Here is a 22,867-nt window from a genome sequence, read left to right as displayed (position 1 = left end):
AATGGGTAACACGAGCCCATAAAATCAATATTTTTCGAATTATGAATTTGGTGGCTTAAGTGTCCGGTACTAGGGGATCTCCCCCTACATGTAAACTTCAGAACGTCAAAACCTTATGACAGCAAGAAAAAAAAATGTGATTTTCTATGAAAAATAAGACATGCCTCGATATTCACCTATTTTTCAATAGTTTAGTAATGAAAATCAATAGTTTTCATTATTTAAGTAGATTCGTAGAAAGATTTTCAATCGATTGGTGCATGAATCTCGAAAATCTATCCGGGCGTTAGTATGTTATCAACAGTCAACAGTCGTGACGCGAGCGATTTTCGTTTTTCGAAATTGTACCCCAGTATGTTGCCGTAAGACGTTACCTAACGTCAAAAGAGACATTCATAAGATCTCTAATGACAACGACAAGAATTTCTTGTGATTATCGGACGTTTTATGTTTCATAAGAATCTTATGAAAGAGGGAAACCCAGTCAAGAAAGCGATTCACAAGCGTTCTCTTATGGAATTCGTACGAAATTTTTGGCTCCGTGTAGTGGGAAGCGGAAACCAAAAATGTGCGTGGATCTAACGTTCAACCAGAATATTTGTTTCAAGAGCAAAAGTTACCGCTCATGCTTCTTCTTACATCGACCAGTTCTATTGTTGAAGTGTTAACCGAACCAAACAAATAATAACACAAAACGTCCATAATAGGTCAGAATTGACATGCAACAAATAGTGTGAAAATTGATTTGATTTTTAGCAATAGAAATCTTTCATAGTTTCGTGACGGTTTCTATCCAGGAAATAGAAGAAACTAACGTTATCCAACGTGAATTTGGCGATCGTATCTCGGAAACAACCTCTTACTTTTTAGTTGGGGAGCCACTTGTCGCCATGCCTGAACCCGACTTGGATCACATCAACTCAGGGAACCGTTTGCAAGATATGAAAAAGACGGCACAGGACCTTTGGAAACGTTGGTAAGTGACTTGCTTGTCAGTTCCATCAACGTAGCAGCAGTCTAATATTTAACCAGGATAATTAGTGCAATTGAAGGAATAAACCCCGCTACTCCATTGGCCGGTAGCTCGTGTGGTAGAGGCTATACCGGGCAAGGACGGATTTGTTATAAGTGTGCGGTTATTGAAGTTTCGATCCTACCGTTCGATGAGGAAACAATCGAAGTACAACAACGGTCTGATATTGGTTCAAACTGAGCGTTTAACGGGGACGCGAAGACATTTTGAAAAATATTAGATTATATTTCACTTTGGAATTTTATTAATTATATTTTAAATCATACTGTACACCCACTTTTTTACACTCACTCGCCATCTCTAACAACCTATTCAATCACGCGATTGTATACTGCAATGTTATTCAGGAGAATTCAGTTAGTTAGGGGAGAACGGGGCAAGATGGCCACCCGGGGCAAGATGAGCACTCGACAATTTTGAGACTGATTGAATAAATTGAATAAAAATATCGTTATGCACTGTTTAGTTGAGGATCATCCAACTACTATACTTGATTAAAGTTAAGGGGACACGGGAGACCGTGTTATTTTCCCTATCTTTTGTCTCACTCTAACAATTATCATCAAAACTTTGCCGAAGCAAATCTCGAGTTTTAGTGAACCGATGAAGCTGAAAATTTAATCGATTGTGCACCACATATATAGAATATAGTGATAAATTTTTCACATCCATATATGGAGTGGTACTTGAGATCTGCTTCTTCAAATGGATAGGATGATTATAATGACGTCCCGTGCGGCCTTAATCAAAATAAAATGAATTTGAAAATATGAGTAAATTATCATAACCTATGAAATTGATTTTTTCATAACAAGTGACCAGAACAAAATAAGACTTTTGTCATCTTATTTGTGTTTTCTGCTAGAAATATAACAAACCTTTCTAATGCAAACCTTAACATCGGGATATAAAAACTTTTAGATGGGTTTTATGATTGAATCATTTTTGATGGCATGATCGTGAGTAAGTGTTTTTAAAATCTCATGTGTGAGTTTTGCGAAGCAGATCGCAAATGAGTTTGCTTTCGCAAAAGAACTCAATGATCGAGATTTCAGTATGAGTCTACCAACAATGAGTTGAAGTAAAATGAGTACCACAAAACGCTGTTCGGTTCAGTGCTTAAACGACTAGGAAAAGTACCCCAATTTTCGACCCAGCACTAGTTTTCGTCCTACTAACTATATGATGTTGGCCTGCTTTGTATGAAAAATCTAAAATTGGCACAGATTTCTTGTAGCTCGAAAAAAAGTGCTTTACCCCCACTGATATTCTCTCGCTCTAACCGTTCAATGCTTGATTTGAATATGGTTGCACAGTTGCTATAAAACACTCATGCAACATGATGCGATGTTTTTCCAAGAGAGATTTCCCCTGCGAACCGAATATCACTACTACATTCATGGTTAACAACCAATCGTAGCGCAGTAGGCGTGCTTCTGCGACTAGCCTTGTTTCACGTATTTCTTCATGTCTTTTCTTTATGGAGTCTTTCGCTGGACAATCGTGTGTACATGCGCAATAGTAGGCAGGACAAACTTAGAAATACAATTTTTTGTTAACTGCGATGGGATGGGTTCATGTCTTTCTTATCGATTTTCCGTCAGAATGCCTGGAGTGCGGCTCCTCTTTTCATGGCAGACCGGTTTACTTCTCCAACTCCACGGTTTCAGTTGGTTCTTCAGTCCACAATGGATGCAATTTGCGATGCGGGAAACGCTGAGAACTGTTATCGATCGGAACACATGTGACACCCGACCGGCTGCCGTCGCCGTGAAACAAATATTGCTGCGTTTCTGTGTTAGTATCCGACCCTCTTTAGGCTTTCATTTCATCCGGAGCGCTTCTCCCTCCACTCTTTTCACTTCGTTTCACTTTACAGAAGATAGGTATGCGTATCGCATACTGTCAGCCCTTGCGTCTCCTGCTAACTGCCGTAAATGTTGTTGACATTCCTCGATTCCACATATCCATACCCTAGTTTTTATTATTCTTTTATTCTTTCCATGTTGACTACGACTGCTGCATAGTTGGCATTTCATTTGAAGAAGAGCCCACCACATGCGGATTGTCGCTCGTAGCGTTCGGACGTGATTGTTGTGCGCGCGCGTTGTCGTTGCTTCGCTATCCACCGGCTCTGCAGGTACTCGTGCGTGAGTGATAGTTGTTTTGACGGAGATCACAGCGGTGAATTCATAGGATTACAGTGATACTGGATGCTAATCCACAAGGGAAACCCATCCAAACAAATGATGTGCTAATAGTGAGTGCGTGTGAGGAAAAGGGCAACAGCAGTGTGATACGGTGATAGTTGTACAATTTACTACGGTGACCGGAAAATGTTGGAATTCTATCACAACATAGGCCTCAATTCAGGAATAACACAGGGACAAACAACGGAATCAAATTTGCAAGATTGTCCTACTGACAGTAATGAGCGAACAGGTAAACCATTAGGACTTAATGGAGTTGGAGGATATGCCAATTATTGCACATTGATGAAGGCCGATTGGGCTTTTCTTGGTTCTGCGGTTAAGTACACCGGTACAAAGCAAGACCATGCTGAGAGGTGTTCAGGGGTTCGCTTTCCGGAACGATTCAAGCTGCCCTCTTGTTTGTGACCATATACTCCGCTAGCAGGACCTGCTTATCAGCTTAGTGTTCTAACGACACTTCCACTGCTGTATTAGAGTTTTATTGGTCAAAGTTAATACCTTCATACTTAAACGATAAGGTTTTGTTGTCTTATTCCTACTGCATTTTCAATCATGATTAGTATTGCAACTATATAGATCTTGAATGGTATACGAAATTGGCATTATTACCTTAAAAAGGCAAATCAAGGCAACGATGAATCATATGTTTTTTTTACAGATCATGCGATTGACTATCAGTGTTCTATCACACTAGGACAAACTTCTCTAGACTGAAAACGGCGCCGTTCACTTCCTTACACCGAGCAGAGGAAGGATTGTGTTAGTTAGGTAATCATTGCTTCTGGAACACCGAGAATAACTCTGCATTTTCCACGGCTATCTAGGACAAGGGGAAGTTTTGATAGTGATGAATAGACGCTTAGACCAGATTAGACTAAAGGATATCACTATGATAAGCAGTGTGGTCGCATATTGCAAGATTGATCTGTAGTAGGAGTACTGTTTGTTTTAGTTCCAGCGAATTATCGAACTTCATAAGTTTTCGATTATTTAGATAGTTCTAATAAAGCATTAGAAAAAATGGATAACGATAGCTGATTTATAAAAAGTGTTACAAATATAGTGTAAATAAGGCAGGCAGCTCCAAGTTAGTCTTATTCTAAAGGCTAGACGTGCCAGATCAAAGTGCAAAAATGAAAACAATTGCTTGTCAAAAAAAAAACACTTCTCACTGATCGTTTTGATAGAAGTCTACTTTCACATCGTTGAGTAGGATTGCATCCGAGCGGCTTGTTACTAACCCGGTGGTGTTGCTAGCTTACAAATAAAAGTTTTTACACATGTTTTCGTTTTGGACGTTAACCTCACGTGTCACTGCAATGTATAAATAAATAAGGATGCTTAATAGTGTGTAGTGTAGTTGAAATTATCTTAATTTCCAATGAAAATATTGCTTCTTTAGAATATAATCCTGATTCTTGGAATAGCTTGCAAGCACTAACTTATTTATACGTACAACGAAATACAAAATTATTAATCATAATATAAACTGATACACAATATTTTAAAAAAGTAAGAGGTTGTTTCCGAGATACGACCGCCAAGTTGACGTTGAATAACGTTAGCCTCTTTTAAGACCGTCACGAACTTATGAAAGATTTGTACTGCTAAAAATCTAATCAATTTTCACACTATTTGTTGCATATCGATTTTGACGTATTATGGTCAGACATTGTGTGTTATTATTTGCTTGGTTCAGTTATCTCTTCAACACCGATAGAATTGGTCGATGCAAGAAGAAGCATGAGCAAGCGGAAACTCTTGCTCTCCAAACAAATATTTCAGTTGAACGTAAGGTCCACGAATGATTCACTAAGATTGGTTGCTTTAGTGGGTTCCGAAGCCAGTTTGAGGTTGAGGTACTTCTTCATGAAGTCCGTGAACTCCATGTTCATTTGTTTGCTCATATCGATGTTGAAGATGCCTGTCACGATGATTGACATGGTCTCCTTTTGATACTCGAAGAAGTTCCACACCATAAAGAACTTCTTCTGCTTCGTCGTGGTAACCGAGAATATGTGCCTCTACATCTACCCAAAGATGAAGAATGTGTCAAGGAGATGAAAAAGAAGAAGTATGGAGCCACATAGCCCTCTACCCATCATATAACTAAGTACTACAGGATAATAAGAGTCATTGATGAAACTTCCTCTAAGTAAAAGGGATACTCGTGGATACTAATGACACTATCGACATTTACAACTACTAATGATGTATTTTGAATCCTACTAGGTTTCATCTGCCACCAGCTGCCACTCGAATAAATACACGGACCCCAAAAATGACTGATTTTTGCACTTAAACGATTAAAACTGCTATTCCTTGATCTTTAGAAGACTAGTGTCTTCTAGAGAATGATTCATTTTGACTGTTTACACAATTTTGTAGAACATTGTTGCTACCGGAAACTTCGTATTTTCAAAATATACGAGAAAAACTAGTTTTAGGGGGTCGTTCATAAAATACTCCCGTATTTTGGAAATGCGGCGGCTGAATACACACTAGGTGTCTTTGGCAAAGTTGTTTGTATTTGAATTATCTACAACTTTGCCGAAGACATCATATTTAAAGATCGTCATTTCAAAAAACATATTTTCGCAGCGCCGCCCGTGGCAAAGTTGCGAACTAACATTTACCGTCAATATATGCGCTATATTTTTAGAAAATTTTCGTCCGAAGACACCATTCCGAAAAAATCATGTTTAATGGTGCTACAGAATTAAGTTCACGATTTCGGTCGATCGAAATACTGTGCGGTGTTTGTCGTAAATATTGTCGAATTGTGTGTTATGAAGTTTTTTTTTTTTGAGTTAAAGAATGTTTATTTCTAGGAAAAAAAAAATATAAATCATGTACGGTGTAGTATTGACAAACATCCATAAACTTCTAGATCTAAACAAGGATTTGATCATAGTATCAACCTGAAAGTTTGTAAGGATGCCTAAAATATATTCCCGAGCTCGATTTCATCTTCTTATCTCGTACCAATTAGCTCATACGGTTGAAATAAAAAAAAATCTGTTAGATATCAGGGATTTTTGAGGGACGAATGACCTTCGGGTTAAAGTCCCTCACAAACAACAACAACTACAACATCAGGGATTTTCTTACAAAATTGCCTACATTTAGGCGGGGAAACTTTGATAGTTTTTTCGAAGAAAACTTCAATAATTATGCGAACTGAATCAGAGAATTACAATTTATATTTTTAAAACAAGTACTGACATCCTAACTATCGATTGCACTTGATAGATTGCCACAAGATTTATTCAGAATGGATATATTATTTTTCATATAATCGAAAGTCGGTTTTCTGTTTTGGGGTAACTTTGATAATGGAGTATAAATCGAACAAGATTGAATGAATTTCGGAACATTTATAAGGCGTTCCATACCTCTAGGCGTTTAACCCTATATGGAAATTTCTGACTTAGATTACAAAAATGGTCCCAGTTAATAAGAATGGTTTTTGCTAAGAAATTTGAGACCGAATTCATGTTCCACTATAACTAGGCTGTCATGGATAAGTGACGAACTCATTATGACTTTATCAAATAGTGATCGTAGAACAGATTGTTTGTAAGCGTTCCAAAAATGCTAAAATTTTCAATATTTGCATATAAATCCTCTAATGCACTTGATTCCAACGAAAATAGCTTTGACATTAAGTGTCATACTAATACTTTTTACTTTTGCATTCGTTTTTCTTAACTGATTGACAGAAACTTCGTTATTTCGTTTAATATGTTGTTGGTCTCGCAGTATCAAAGTTACCCGCTCTATCAAAGTTACCCCATTTTACGGTACATGTAAACTTCAAAACGTCAAAATTTTATAACAGCAAGTAAAAAGTGTTCTTCTATGGAAAATAAGAAATGCCTCGATATTTACCCATTTATCAATAGTTTAGTCATGAAAAGCAATAGTTTTCATTATTGGAGTCGATTCGTAGAAAGATTTCCAATCCATTGGTGCAAGAATCTCGAAAATCTATCCGGGTGTTAGTATGTTATTAACAGTCAAAATCTAACCACTTTTCGTGGCGCGAGCGATTTTCGTTTTTCGAAATTGTCCCCAGTATGTTGCTGTAAGACGTTATCCAACGTCGAAAATTACACAAATCTCTGGCAAATTTTCTTTGTAAAAGTAAGTTTTCTGTCTTAATCAGGGCTGGTAGCAAGTCACTTTTTAGTGACTTTGTCACTTTTTTCGACCTGTAGGTGAATTCCGGCGCACATTTTCTTCGAAGAGAAGAAATTTTCTTCCATAACTCACCAGCAAGAAAATTTTCTTTTCTTCGAAGAAAATACGCGCCAGAATTCACCTACTGGTCACTAAAAAGTCACTATTTCCAACAAAAAGTCACTAAAGTCACTTTTTTCAGAAAATTGGTCACTGAAGTCACTATTTTCTTGATCTAACGGTATTGAAATTCAAACACAAACCGCAAGAAATAGATATTTATGATTATGAAGACAAATATGTGTGATTTGGAAATTTAAGAGTCAAAAAGATAGGGATTCCTGAATATTTCGTAGACATTTGCAACGGAAAATATTTAAAAAAAAATCTGATTTCTGGGAAAGGTTTTGGAGAATATGCTGGCAAAACATTTGGACTGAATTTTGTAGTCGTAATATTTTAATAAATTTTGGCGAATACCTGGACCAATATCTGACAGATCTGCTGAATAAATTACAGGTGAACTTTCTGCAGGAATATGTGACTATAGAAGGAATCTTTAACCTATTATTTGAAAAATCCTCATCAAAATTCCTTCCGGAGATAAGCCAAAGACGGATTTTGATAACAAACAAAAAATTAAAGAGTTTGTTAGAAACTCGTCCAGGACTTTAAAAGCGAGTACTAATATTGATAGGAATCACTTCATCTTAGGTCAACTATTTCTATACAAAACGGGTCGTAAAACAGATAAAACGTTAGATTACGAGTCGTCACTGAGTGATACAATTGTTTTCAATAATACCAGGATGGCCACTGGACCGGGGCAAAAGACGGGAAAACCGGAAATTTGAGATGGTCGCCGGGAAAATAATTTTGAACGAACATCTCCAAGCACGAAATCTACAAACCATCAAAACAATTTGTAGAAAGTTCTTATGGTTAATGATATTGTTATTTACGAAAACCTGGGCCAAATGAATATTTGACAAATTTCTTGGGAGATCCACTGAAATCTTGGACAGATTAATTCAGAACTGATTTTTGATAAAGCCTTATCTGGATTACCTATTAGTTTTTCCTTGATCTATGACAAAGTTCTTATGGGACCCCTGACGAGATTTTGTATAGATTTCTGCATATTTACAGTGTATTTTTCCAATCATTCTCAACAAATATCATGTAAAATTGTTCATGAATTCATGGAAAAATCTTTTAAATTAAATAAAAAGCGAGGTCCTTTAGGTAATCTTAGTCAGATTTTTGTTAAGTTTTTGATGAAATTCTTAGCCAAATTTTTGATAGATTGCTTGTAAGATGCAATTTTAGATTTCTGTCAAAAATATAGCCAGCTTCAAAGGAGAAAAATAAAATGTTTTCGAAGATACCGTTTCTGTTAAAAAAATCCAACATAAGTTTCACCACATTAAGAATTTGTCCAGGAATCAGTCATGCCTAACGCTAACGCATGATTTCTAAGGTAGTCTTAGAAGGTTTGTTATTGAACTTTGCAGTTTTTTGGGAAAATCAGTATAAAGTACACAGAGCACAAATTTGTTGATATACCTAATTACAAAATCTCTGAACAAATAGGTTCACATTATTTTGTCCAAAACTCTTTTGAAATTCAAATCATATTCAGCTCACAGTATTAATCAAAAATAATTTAATTTATAATCTCAAGTCTTCTGATTTTGACTATTTAGTGATAAAATATCATTTTTTTTTAGTTTTTTGGGCATTCGGGAATTGAAAAACTGATTTTGAATGGACACCTTACTGCATTGGTATTTTATGCGACCAAACAGTAAGTTTCAATAATGATCATAGCAGACTGGTTTATACCCCAAATAACATTGGTAGCTGAATGATAGCTTATTCAGCGAAAATGATGCTTATTCAGCCTCTTTTCCGCTGAATATGCTGTTATGCAGCTACCTATGTCCAACGCATGTCCAACGAGTGTGTTATTAGGCAAAGAATGCATAGCAACAAAAAAATGAATTTTGATCATATTGGCGCTTACGTCGACTATTTGAACATGGGCAGTGCAAATCTCTAAATTCACCCAAAATGAAGATTGATTAATAGCAACATAGAACGTATTTTCACTTATTACTATTACATGTAGTTTTGAAGTCACTTCTATGTCACTTTTTGGTCACTATTTTTATCATTTTGGTCACTAAAGTCACTATTATTTTACTGTCTGACTGCTACCAGCCCTGCTTTGTTAACGAGATTTTTAGCCCTGGGATAGTTCATCTAGGGACCAACGGCTTTACGTCCCTTCCGAAGGAAGACGTCACTGAAATTTTTTTGGTGACTATCTCGGGGATGGCTCGCGCTAAATTATGATTTCACCGTTCTAGCTGAAATTTTGCCAAGCTGATATGGGATCACGTACATATTCAGAAAACAATGCAATCTGATTACCAAAAAAAGGCATTAAGAGTTTGATCAAAACTTCTAAGATAAATTATTCAATACTGTAAACATTCAACAGTTACCACCGTACATCAGTCTCTGCCTATCATTTTTTCCTGACATTACGCTATTCAATTTGCCCACACCGATTTTTCCACAGAAGTCAAGCCATTCAATCCACTATCGCCACCGACATGTAGGTCATAAATCATAATTAATTTCCCCACACAGCTTATCGTACAAAAGCACATCATCTGTTTGGTTTCCCGAGCGTGTGCCGTGCATGGGTGATAACGAAAGCAAACATACAATATTCGCGAGCATCTGATACGATGGATATGGGACTAGATAGTGAAGTGACAAGGAACGAATAAATAGGATAGTGACGAGAATACCCTTATTCCATGCTAGTACGATAGTTAAACATCTCGTTTCCATACTTTCTAGCAACCAATCACATGAACAGTTCGGAAGAGAAACTTTTTCTCTTTTTTTTCAGAAAGGTCAAACAGGAAAAAACTGTGGGACGAACTTCCTCACTAGAAAATCGATATGAGGCTACATGGTGACATTGCATATTTTCTATATGTCGCCTTTTCAACTTTATCAGCAATTTTTGAAAAAAAAAAATGCTGGTTTTATGCAGCTGACGGTTTGAATATCACCTAAAGTCTTTAGCTAGTTTTTATGATCAATAAGTTTATGTAGATTCAGAGAATCGCTCCATTCGACTCATATGCTCTCAGAATTCAAATTTTCCCTTCAACACTGACCCAAGATTTGTTTGATTGTTGAAATGTTTGTAAGAAACTTTAATATAAGCCAACTTCGAGCTAATGAAATTTCAGAATTTGGCAGAAACTTTGAGCCTTAATTCAGCCTCAATTCAACTTAAGCCGTACATTTTTACTATAGTTATAGCAGTTTTAGTGGTTTTGCATATTTTGAAATCATTGGAGGTAATTTTGTTCCACTTCCCCCAAATATAAAAATTTAAATTTTACCAAATCTCTTTTTTTATATAGAAGAACAATCATTACAACCTCGTTTGGGAAGGGGGTTGCGGTTCTCGCGAACTGGCTGTTAAGTGTGCACCTTTGTTGCTCTATGGTCGATCAGTTACATCTTAATTACATTTCTATTACATGTGTTTGAAACGTTTATAAAACATTGACCCTTGTGACAAATCAACGAAAACTGACAAATGAAAGTAAAATTCGGTACCGTCGATGGGGGTGACAATGGGTCTAGGGGGTGAGATTGGGTCAAAACGGAAATATATGTTTTTTGAAATATTTCAGCTAATAACGCTGATATTACTAAGATTAATAATTCATATGTTAGGGAACATATTATTACACATAATTCATAACAATATACATTTTTAGAAATAGCAGTTTTTGTTTACTACATCAATAAACTTGCATGTTGAAACTAGATAAAATTTACAACATTAAATTTCTCCTGTACAAAGTATCACGCATGTACTCTAGCCTCTATCGTTGTATTAGTAGAATGTTGAAAGTCTTTTCATTACACATCACAGGTATTTTCCGGAATCTGTTTGATTTTCCCACAGAAAAATCATTTTTTTCGGTACGATGTCTAAAACATTGAAAATGGGGGTGAGATTGGGTCAAGCAAGAACGATAGTAAATGAAATTCCAAGTCCACTTCTTTGACATATTACGGTGCCGGGTGTTCTCTTTTTTCATTGAGATGTGTTTATTCTTTCTATATACAGCATCTCTGAAACATAAAACAAGTCTACTTGAGTATTCCGTGCATTGAATAACAATATAACGCATTTTGACAACTTCTCAACCAGCAACTATGTTTCGTGCGCAGCAACATCGTAAATTTTTATCAAAAGGGTGTTTTTTTTTTAATACAGTCGCCTCTCCACATCTCGATATCGAACGGACCATCGAGATAGAGAGAGATCGACACAAAGAACAAAATTTTGATGAATACTAGATTGAAAAATACACCGTTGCCAAGAAAGTAATATACAAACAAACGTCATCTCGCGCTCCTAATTTGTTTTGAATCCCAAAACTTTGGTCTAGTAACCTTCGATATTGGTCATATCGACATACGGAGAGAAAATTGAGAACGAAAAATGAACAGACACACATCGAGATATGGAGATATCGAGATAAGGAGGATATCGAGATATGGAGAGTGAAATCGTATGCAGACTGAAGGGACTTATGAAATCATCGACATAGGAAGAGATATCGAGATGTAGAACATCGAGATGTGGAGAGTCGACTGTATGATTATTTATCAGTGTTTTCATATAATAGAAACATCTCACGGAAGTACAAATGAGTTGGATCGCTGAAATACTGGGATTATGACGTCAACTTCTGCCTGAAATTTATTGATCGTGGAATGTCGTACCGAAATTTAACTATTTGCGAAGGTTTAAAATAATCTCTGTTTCAGTACACCTTTGGGGAAACTGAATGGGCTTTATAGCAATGGGAATGAGACTTTGAAGACAATTTGAGGGAAAAACCAAGAAAATTTATGTAAACTTGACGATAAATGTTGGGTTTACATATTTTTTCACATAGCTCTTCAATTTTCTGTATAATCTTTCTTTTAAGTGGGTTTATCATACTTGTGAAACATCTTAGATATCTTTTTGTCTTGTTTGCATCGTTTTTTATCAATATTTTTTAGTTGTGAATGGTTTTGAAATCATATTCTCAAAAACAAGTTATTTTAATTACAGTGACCCAATGTCACCCCCTGTAAGAGATTGAAAGACGATGTTCTCTTGCCAATGGTTTATTTCTTAATGGTTGTCGTTTTGTCATTTTGTCATGTCAAAGCCTACTTAATTTAGAAACATTCACCACAGCCTACTACAACTCGGCCATCCTGACATTCTCGATGTCCTCATCGAGACAATCTACAGTTGAGCTATCATCATCAATCCATTTCCTCAAATTTTGTGGTGAACATACCGCGTTAAAAAGAACACTTGAAATCTGAAACCCTTCAATATCAACTACAACATATCGATCGTTTGGCAAAATTTTGGAAATTCTATATGGACCTTTAAATTTTGGGGATAATTTTTGAGAATCAATAGTTTTTAATACAACAAAATCTCCCTGTTTATAACTTGTTGTATTTGTTCTCTTTCTATCTGTTATTTTCTTGTTATAAATTTGCATTTTCAAATTGTTTTGTTGAGCCTTTTGTCGTATTTCTAAAACATTTTCATTTTCACTCGATGGTTGTCGATTCCGAACAAAAGATTCTAAATTAAAATTGGCATTATTTAATTCATTTTGCAATTGACCAAACAATAACATACTAGGATAATTACAAATTGATTTATTAAACGTGTTATTGAATATAAACTCTATTTTTGGCAATAGCTTGTCCCAACTACAATTAGTTTCATTACTTAGTTTGGCCAGCATTGGAGTCAATGTTTTATTCATTCTTTCAACCTGACCATTAGCTTGTGGAGTACGTATTGCAGTTTTAACATGCTCAATATAATTAAAATGTAAGAAATCTTGAAATTTTTTAGAAGTAAATCCGGAGCCACACAGTTATTAACTGGTTTACTGTAAAAACTCATATAATTAACTAAATGTTGTATTATTTCATCAGAATTAGTAGTTTTGGTTGGAAAAAATTTCGTAAATTTTGTAAAGGCATCAGTAATAACAAGAATATATTTGAATCTATTGTTTGATTCTAATTTTATAGGCCCATAATGATCTAAATGAACCATATTAAACGGAACATTACCTTTTTCTATGATTTTCAAAAAGCCTTCCTTTTTTCCTATAGGGTTGTAGAAAATGCATGACAAACAATTCTTAATGTGCTTCTTTACATATTTTCTCATACATGAAAACCAAAAATTCTTCTTTATTTCAACTATTGTTTTTTCTATTCCTATATGTCCACAATTATCATGGTACATCCTCAAAATATTATCAATCATATTTTTGGGAATAACTAATAAATTCTTGCAATTATCTTTCCTAAATAAAATACCATCTAGTAATAAGAAATTTGGAAAAGATGAAGTTTCTAATATTTGTTTAATATTTTTCAATTTTGAATCTTGCTCTTGTGCTAAAATGATATTGCGTTCTATTTGAGATTCATCAATTATTCCAATAATTGTTTCTCTAATTTTCTCCCTATGTTGATTATTATTACCTTTCTTAGTCATATGCATCCGACTTAACGCATCAACGTGTTTCATTTTTTCCTCCTTTCTGTATTCTAATTCAAAATTATAGTTTTCTAAAAATAAGGCCCATCTATTTATTTTAGGATTCATTTCTTTTTTCTTCAAAGTTTGAACCAATGCATTACAGTCAGTGAAAATTTTGAAGCTCTTTCCAGCTAAATATACATGGAATCTTTTAATAGCACGAATCACAGCTAAGGTTTCTAATTCGAAACTGTGAAGTTTTGACTCATACTCATCAGTTTTCTTGCTAAAGAAACTAACCGGATGAAATTTACTATCTGACTGCTTTTGTAGTAAAATGGCACCAAACCCAAATGAACTAGCGTCACAGTGAAGCTCAGTATCAGCATGAGGATCAAAAATAGCCAGAATTGGAGCTGAAACCAATTTCTCTTCCAAAAGATTGAATGCAGCAATTTGTTCTTTTTCAAAATGGAATACTGAGTCTTTTTGAAGTAAACTATATAATGGTCTGGCAATAACAGCAAAATTTTGGATAAACTTTCTGAAATAACTCATCAAACCAAGAAACCGATGAACTTGTTTACTATTTTGAGGGATTGGAAAAGTTTTGACTGTTTCTATGTGTGAGTTATTGGGTTTCCTGCCTTTATTATTGATTGTATAACCAAGGTAATCTATTTCATTGAACAAAAACTTACATTTCTCTAAATTAAGTTGGGGACGGACCTGGTGTAGTGGTTAGAACACTCGCCTCTCACGCCGAGGACCTGGGATCGAATCCCATCCCCGACATAGTCACTAACGACGTAAAAAGTTATAGTGACGACTTCCTTCGGAAGGGAAGTAAAGCCGTTGGTCCCGAGATGAACTAGCCCAGGGCTAAAAATCTCGTTAATAAAGTCAAACCAACCAACCTAAATTAAGTTCTAATAAATTTTGACTTAATATTTCAAAAACCTGTTGTAATACTTCAAAATGTTCTTCAATAGACTTGGTTGCAATTAAAATATCATCTAAGTATACGCATAATTTCCCTTCTTTAATGAGTTTTTGAAAAATTTTATTTATAAAACGTTGAAATACAGCAGGAGCGTTGCATAAACCAAAAGGTACTCGTAGATATTCAAATTGTCCACTAGGTGTTACAAAAGAAGTAAATTTAGTGCACTCTTTTGATATTTTGATTTGATGGAAGCCAGATTTGAGATCAAGGATTGAAAAATAGTTTTTGTCTTTCAGATTATCAAATAAATCCTCTATAACAGGAAGCGGAAAATTATCACGAACAGTATCTTTATTCAATTTTCTGTAATCAACGCAAAGCCTAAAATCATCATTTTTCTTTGGAATTAGAACTATTGGACTAGCAAAAGGTGAATTGCTCTCTTTAATAATACCTGCTTCCAAAAGTTCTTTGATTTTTTCATCAACTTTACGTTTTTGTTCAAATGACAACCTTGAGGTTTATAATGAAAAGGTTCTCCTTTTTTTAAATCAATTAACATCTCATATTCAACTTTTGGTTTAGACGGTCTCATATAATCTACATACAGGGTTCGAAAAATTTCTAAAAATGTTGCCAAATGATCTTCTGATATATTACCTATTTTCAAATTTTCATTTATGTTGGAGTTAATATTATACAAAGTATTTCTATGTACCTTAGAGTGCTTCGTGAAGCCCAAGCAGGACAGTTCGGTTTTGCGTCGTCCGAAAAATTTGGCTCACGGTTTCGCGCATGTTTTCGTCGCCGGAGATTTTTTTTTCCTGTTTTCAAGCGTCTTGCTGGGTAGTGCTTCGTGAAGCCCAAGCAGGACAGTTCGGTTTTGCGTCGTCCGATAGATTTGGCTCACGGTTTCGCGCATGTTTTCGTCGCCGGATTTTTTTTTTTTTTCCTGTTTCCAAGCGTCCTGCTGGGTAGTGCTTCGTGAAGCCCAAGCAGGACAGTTCGGTTTTGCGTCGTCCGATAGATTTGGCTCACGGTTTTGCGCGTGTTTTCGGCTCCTAAGATTTTTTTTTCTGTTTTGGAGCGTCTTGCTGGGTAGGTATTTGGAAGGCACAAGCAAGACGGTTTGTTTTCGGGACGCCAAGAAGTTTTGCTGTCAGTATCAGTTTTGTGTTCAGTCGAGGATGGATTACCAACTGGTGAGTTCGTTTCATTCTTGTGATAACACATATTTTCTTGAAAGCGTAACTTTTAAGTAATTTTAAAACAAACTTTGTATGTTTCGTCACTATAAGTGTCGGCATTATGTTTTTTTCTTATACAATTTCAATATACATATATTTGTCTCTTTTATACGTTATTAAAAATTATCTTTTGAATTGTTCGACATTGTGAATGTTGACGTATTTTTTAAAACTTGTACCATATCGAGACAAAATGCACAGTAATACTCATATGTAATTTTCAAACAAACTATGTATAGTTCGTCACTACAAGTGTCGGCATTATTCCTGTTTCATATAATTTAAAATATATACATGTAATTTTCAGTTTTCGTCATTAATAAAAAACATCTTTTGAATAGAGTAGTGTTTGATCCTTCGACCTTGACACTTGCTCCTGCTGGGGCGGGTGATGAGGGCAGGATCAAACATGTCGCGCGTCGGTAGTGAAGCGGTGAAAAAGTGATCGGTTCGTTAGTAGTGTTTGATCCTTCGACCTTGACGCTTGCTCCTGCGGGGGCGGGCGATGGGGGCAGGATCAAACTTGTCGCGCGTCGTTCGCTCAGAGAAATGAAAAAGCGCCGCGGATCGCTAGTAGTGTTTGATCTATTGATCGCGTCGCTTGCTCTTGCGTGGGCGAGTGACGAACACTTGTTCGGCGTTTAATGCGATTATCGAATTATTTCGCGAATCCGGTTAGGCGTGATTATATCATGGCTCGCATCACCAAACATTGGTGACTCCCAGATCTTTACCTTATCCCACTAACCCAATATCCTCTCCATGACAACCGTGGAGATGCAGAGGTGATCTCGGTCTCTAGTAACAACGGTAGTCACACTAACATTCCTTCCATTCCCCGATGACCGTAAGGACGTGGCCGGCGCCGTTATTGACTTTTAAATTTGAGCTCTCGATTTGTGCACATTGAAGAATGGCAAGCTAATCCCAAGCCCCATTCATTAATTCCCTGTGCAACTTCGATTGTTCTGGTCAATCACGGAGTAGCAACTACGAATTGTACGGTCATCTATGCTTATGCTTATGCTTATGCTTACAAAGTATTTCTATGTACCTTATTTTCAGGGTTTTCAGGTTTCAAATGATCAGGATCAACTGAGTAAATTTTAATATCATTCTGTATTATCGTCCGAATGCTGGGCTTCATGATGACATCTCGTCCAATAATTGCATCGATGAGGTTTAAAACATTAGGTCATATGAATAAAACCGAGTACTTGCTCATGCTCAACACGATTTAAGCAAAGTAAAGTCTCTGAGCATTTACTCAAAACCATATGAATAAAACGATACTTTACTCAGAGTAAGTTCGAATTTCGACCATAGCATTTACTCCGTCTAAATTATTGTTTTGTTTTGTTTATCTGATTTTGCCACGAAGAAGAAAGCCAGCGGTGCACAAAGTGGTGTTTTTCTATGGAAGTGCCTTTGCGGATCTCATCCGCTTTTTGCCGTACCAATTGAAAAAGCCGTGTCGTCTTTTGCCGGCTGATGACGGAGCCACAAACCCCGGGGGAACTCAACCGCCAGTTTCACTCCCTCCTGGGATACGTGAAGGGAGAACACCGATTCGATGCGGCGCAAACGGAATTCAGCGCTACCGATGACCGTGATCGGTCTTTTCGTAAAGGTAAGTGTTTTGCACTAGTATTATTCTATAATATATTTATTTTTTATCCTTTCTAAATAGCAATCGGTGAGTGGTTAGCTACCGTGGCCTCAAGTGGAATCGGTACCGAAGTGCTAATCAAAGCACCAGCAGAATGAATAACAGCAGCAAGATCTTCAGAATCAGCTAAACGAGGGAAATTCCGGTCGACACCAACGAAAACCGTTTCCATCATGAGACCCACCGCACAATGAACGGAAGGGCACCAGTGTGAGCATGCCACGGTCAACCCGGAAAACTAACGTGTTGCTGTCAGTGTTGTTCCTGCGATGGCTGTTAAAATCTTCATCGGGCTACATTGGCGTAAGAAGATCGAGATCCCTACGGATGGTGTCCGGTGCTGGAGGATCTTTCTCGAGAGGATTTAGAACATAAGAAAAAAATATAAACTAAAATGTAAAACCAATCGTGAAAATTTCTAAAAAGGGTGTGTTTCTCAAAACTTCGAAAAAATCGATTGATATTTCGCCGTAAGTCTCTTTAGCATTATGACTGTTATAAGTTGTACCGACGATTTTCCAAGATTTTCTCAGTAATCTTCACAAATACTTACGGGACTTTATCCTCCTCTATCGAGATATTTCAAAAAGATGGTACAAGTATTTAACATTCTCAGTAGTCCCATCAATTTAGAAATGATACAAGGAGTTCTTGGAAAAATAATAAGAAAGATACAAAAAATACTTCCTTAGAGATTATTTTTCAAATGTTAGGGTAAAAGCACCGGTTTTGGCCAGTGTAAGAGAAAATGTCAATAAAAATTAAATGGGAAGCCGCATTTATACTACAAATATGTCAAATGCTAGCTTTCAATCCATATTATCTGTGTAAAATATCGAAACTGAGCTAAAACCATTTTTTCGCTTTGAAAATCCCGTTGGTCAATATAGGCCAACGGAACCAGTTTCAGCCAGAGATTTAACTTAGGTTCCTAAATTGGCCAATCGCATTGATTTCTTATGAGAGTGGCCAAATTAGGAGTGCCCTGGCTAAAATAGGTGTATGGGAGTTAAAATTATAAAGAGAATGAATTGTTTTTCTCTTCTCCCCTTGGTTATGCGACCTTGCCGCGATGGGAGGGCATAATCCATTAGCCCATATGATGGCAACCAAAGGCGTAACCTGTAGTGGTGGTATCACATTTTGGCATTTTTTGCTTAAAGCCGCGTCATAATTCATATGGCATAGACGCAATAATATCTCGGAATCTCGGATGTGATCCAACGGACATTCTGCGTCATTGATAGAATTGATGCCCATTTCAAATAATTAATCTATTCGAAGTGGACATTAATACTATTGGTGACGTTCAGTTTGCCTTTTGCTAACCAGAATGATCCGTAGCCACTCTTACTATTAGCTAGCTAGATACATCGTTATCATATACGACGTAGGGAATACTTAGGAACTCTGAGGAAAATGACTAGTAGATTCATTGAGTAGAAATAAGTGGCGACAATCTTATTTTAATATGGTTTTTACATTGCCATAATAAGAAATACCTCTTTTGTAACAGCGGTATAAATAATCTAATTCCAGCTTCATTTTCGCAAAATTTACAAGTAGAAAGTAGGCGTTGTGAAGCATTGCATTTGCCACCGAAAAGTGAATCTTGTAGGAGACTGTAATAGAAGCCTAAGGTAACTTTACTCTTTAATATTCACTATAAAAATGACTATGGAAAGTAAGACGCTGAGATCGATCATTAGGGTACACTTGCTAGTTTCGAAAAATTGTTGAACAGACAAGGAAAGCGACTTTTTTCTTTAAGGATATATGAACGTAATGACCAATAAATACTTTTAACAACAAAAAATGAAATTAACTAGGACTACTACTAAACAGCCTAATTTTGTTAAGACTTGACGACACTTGACATTTAAGACTCTAATCTTACGTAAAAGACAATAGTAATCAGAATAGCACTTGTATGACAAATTATTCAAAACCATTTCGACTAGACAGTATTAGTAATGCACTACTATTTCAAACAAATTCTACACTACTATTTCAAACAAATTCTAATGGAGCTGCTGATTTTCATAATGCTTCCTTTTCTCAGAAGCAAGGGAATATGGGTACTTTTCAAAAACTACCACGTCACAATACTAATAAAAAACAGTGTTCACGTGGGCGCCATTGCCTAGTCCGTCTGAGTATTGGTCCTGGTAGAGGGGAAACTTGGCAAAAGCCAGACCTAGGGTTCAGCCTTGACAAGTTAAGCTGTCAGGCAGCTCCAACTGAATACCATACAAAAAAAAAGGAGAATGAATTGTTTTTCTTTTGTTTGGATCAATTTGGACGAGTAAATGAATGTAGCTCTATCATGTGAATGTGATCTACTGAACACTAAAGGTTTCATGCTGATTGGCTATGTAAAACGGTGTATAATCCACTATGGCTACAACTGGCGTTTGGCCAAAACCGGTGTTTCTACCCTACATAATTTATTTCAAATATTACTTTATAAACTACTTTCTCAAAAAGTACAACGGTTTTTCCAAATATTTAAAAAGTTTGAAAATCATATGCTTGTAAATTTCTATAAAATTGAGGGTTTCTTCGAGGTTTTATGAAGAACTTATTCAATGAAAATCTCCAGGATTCATTCAATAAAATTTTTCATTGATCCATCCAGATATTTTCCTAAAGATATCACCAGAATTTATTTAGAGAGCCTTCGCTAGTAATTCTTCCAAAGATTTATTGAGGAACTTCATTATAGTGATTTTATATCCTGCAAATAAAAAATAAAATAATATGTTAATCAGTCCATAGTCCGGGAAGTCTCTTCTGTCACTACGACAGCCAGTATTTATAGCCCAGAAAGCAAATAGGTGCGAACAAGTAAATGGTACCAGAATCATGAGGTAGAATAAAGAACAACGCTTGAGTTAGGTAGACATAACAAGTGAGAATCGCAATTTTCGCAGTAATTTATCTTGAAAACATTTAAGAATAGATCGGTGGAATCTATTAGACAAGTTTCTACATTAATTTGAGAATAATTCCATCAGGTTTTTTTAATATAGCGAGCATAACTTAATGATTTTTATATAAACTTTCGAATGATTCCATCCACTCTATCCATCCTCAAGAAATTTCCATACATTATGGAGATTCTTTTAGAGATGAATCACAAAAACTTTAGATCCGTTTTTTTTTCTGAAATTCTTCCAGAGTTTACTTAATAAAATATATAACAAAAGTATATAATCCAAAAACAAAAGCTTTACTACGATTTGATTTCTTTTAGACACAGAATTTTATTGTTAATAGAGGGGCTAATCACTGGTTGAATTTCTCAAGTAATTCGAAGATATGTTGTTTGGGTAGTTACAAGCTGAATTTTCGGAGAAATCCAGAAAAAAAAACCTGGAAGAACTCGTACAAATATATCAAGTTGGAAAAAGACTACTTTAGAAATCTCAGGAGCAAAGCTTGAACGAATTCTTGAATAAATCAACGAAACTATATGTAATGTTGCCTTAGAATTTGATCAAGATAGAATACTGAACTACTTAAAGCAACTCAATGGGAAATCCTCAGGGAAATGCTTTAAAGTATCGTTAGAGAAAATTTCTGTAAAAATATTCGAACACTTTTAAAATGTTGGTCAGTTCTTAGAATATTTTTTGGAAGAAAAAACATAAAAAGTGAGAGTCGTGAAATTTTAATGGAATTTCTGGAAAAAAAAGTGATTACCGAACTTCTCGAAAAGTCCTTTCTAACGATTATTTTTTTAACAATTGATATACGTGGTCAATTCGCTTCAAGCGAAAAACGATCATAGTAAAACTAGTAATAATTGTTCACGCGCTTCTCTTGAATTCGTCGTGTCGGGTCTTGTTTTAATGTAAGTTTTCTAAAACTCAAACTAAAGCACCTGCTCCGGTGTGATAACATCGACCAGTTAAGTAGATGAAAAAACCGAATTTAGTACTATACCATTTAATTCCACTAGAGTTTGTATCCTTTGACAGATACGCGTATTTCGACCTCAACTGTAAGGCCGTCTTCAGTGTCGTGTACTAGACTCGACTTCGAGAAAGATTCACCCTCGCACCAAATGTACTATGTACAAAACGAGTCTAGTACACGACACTGAAGACGGCCTTACAGTTGAGGTCGAAATACGCGTATCTGTCAAAGGATACAAACTCTAGTGGAATTAAATGGTATAGTACTAAATTCGGTTTTTTCATCTACTTATAGGTATTCTACTAAACAGCTCGAAGATTTATTATCGACCAGTTGTTCTTGAAATTCCACCAGGATGTTTGAAAAATTACACAGATTTCAAGTATTCGCCCTGAAAGTCCTACAACCTCTTATTTTTACCCTATTAACAAATTTAAAAGTAACTTTCACGTTTGTTTGTTTTCAACTGAGCATGGTCAGTAGGTGACTCAGGAATTTCTGAGCATTTACTCAGCTTTTACCGCTTTATTCATACGAATTTGGATGTTCGAAAAGTAAATGCTCAAATGCTCAGTTTTATCATACCAACTTGAGTAAATGCTCAAGAAAATGATTTGACAGATGGATTTGAGTAAAGTAAAAGCTTTTGCTCAGTTTATTCATACGACCTATTATCCGGAACTACATAGAAGTCAATGCTGATAACAATATTTTGAATAAGAATTTTGTAGGTGAATATTCCTAAAATCTTGAGCCGTTCCCCACCGATACCTCGAAAACTTTTGTTATAATTTATCTTTTTAACATCTTTAGCATTTATCAAACCTCGACGTATCAGTGAGATAGGGCTTCCTGTGTCAAAAAGTGCTTTTAGATTAGTACAATTATTGATTAGCCTAAACTTTACCAAACCGTCACATTTGAATTGTCCGTCATATTTTTTTGAATCCTGGTCGTCCAAAGCATGTATAGTCTCGTCAGTTGATTTGATTGGCTTTTCTCTAAATTTTCTTCGTGGTTCCATAAATTTC

At 35.8% G+C, this 22,867-nt stretch overlaps 1 protein-coding gene and 1 long non-coding RNA gene across 2 annotated transcripts in view; both read left to right on the top strand.

The window, feature by feature from the left end:
* The first annotated feature begins 2,767 nt into the window (after positions 1-2,767).
* LOC5570352 (LIM homeobox transcription factor 1-beta) overlaps positions 2,768-22,867 on the top strand; it is a 33,238-nt gene continuing 13,138 nt past the window's right edge. The window contains exon 1 of the mRNA XM_021843764.1: positions 2,768-3,475. Coding sequence (XP_021699456.1) covers positions 3,370-3,475 — 106 coding nt within the window. The 5' untranslated portion in view covers positions 2,768-3,369. The remainder of the gene's footprint in view (positions 3,476-22,867) is intronic.
* Positions 17,436-18,357, top strand: LOC110676324. Its single transcript, XR_002500272.1, has 3 exons — positions 17,436-17,549; positions 17,628-17,876; positions 17,937-18,357. It is a non-coding gene; the product is annotated as an uncharacterized LOC110676324 (long non-coding RNA).

This window comes from Aedes aegypti, chromosome 2, assembly GCF_002204515.2.
Source record: "Aedes aegypti strain LVP_AGWG chromosome 2, AaegL5.0 Primary Assembly, whole genome shotgun sequence".
In the NCBI taxonomy this organism is placed as follows: domain Eukaryota; kingdom Metazoa; phylum Arthropoda; class Insecta; order Diptera; family Culicidae; genus Aedes; species Aedes aegypti.
The sequence above is the reverse complement of the archived record's forward strand: the minus strand, read 5'-3'. Positions and strand labels throughout refer to the sequence as shown.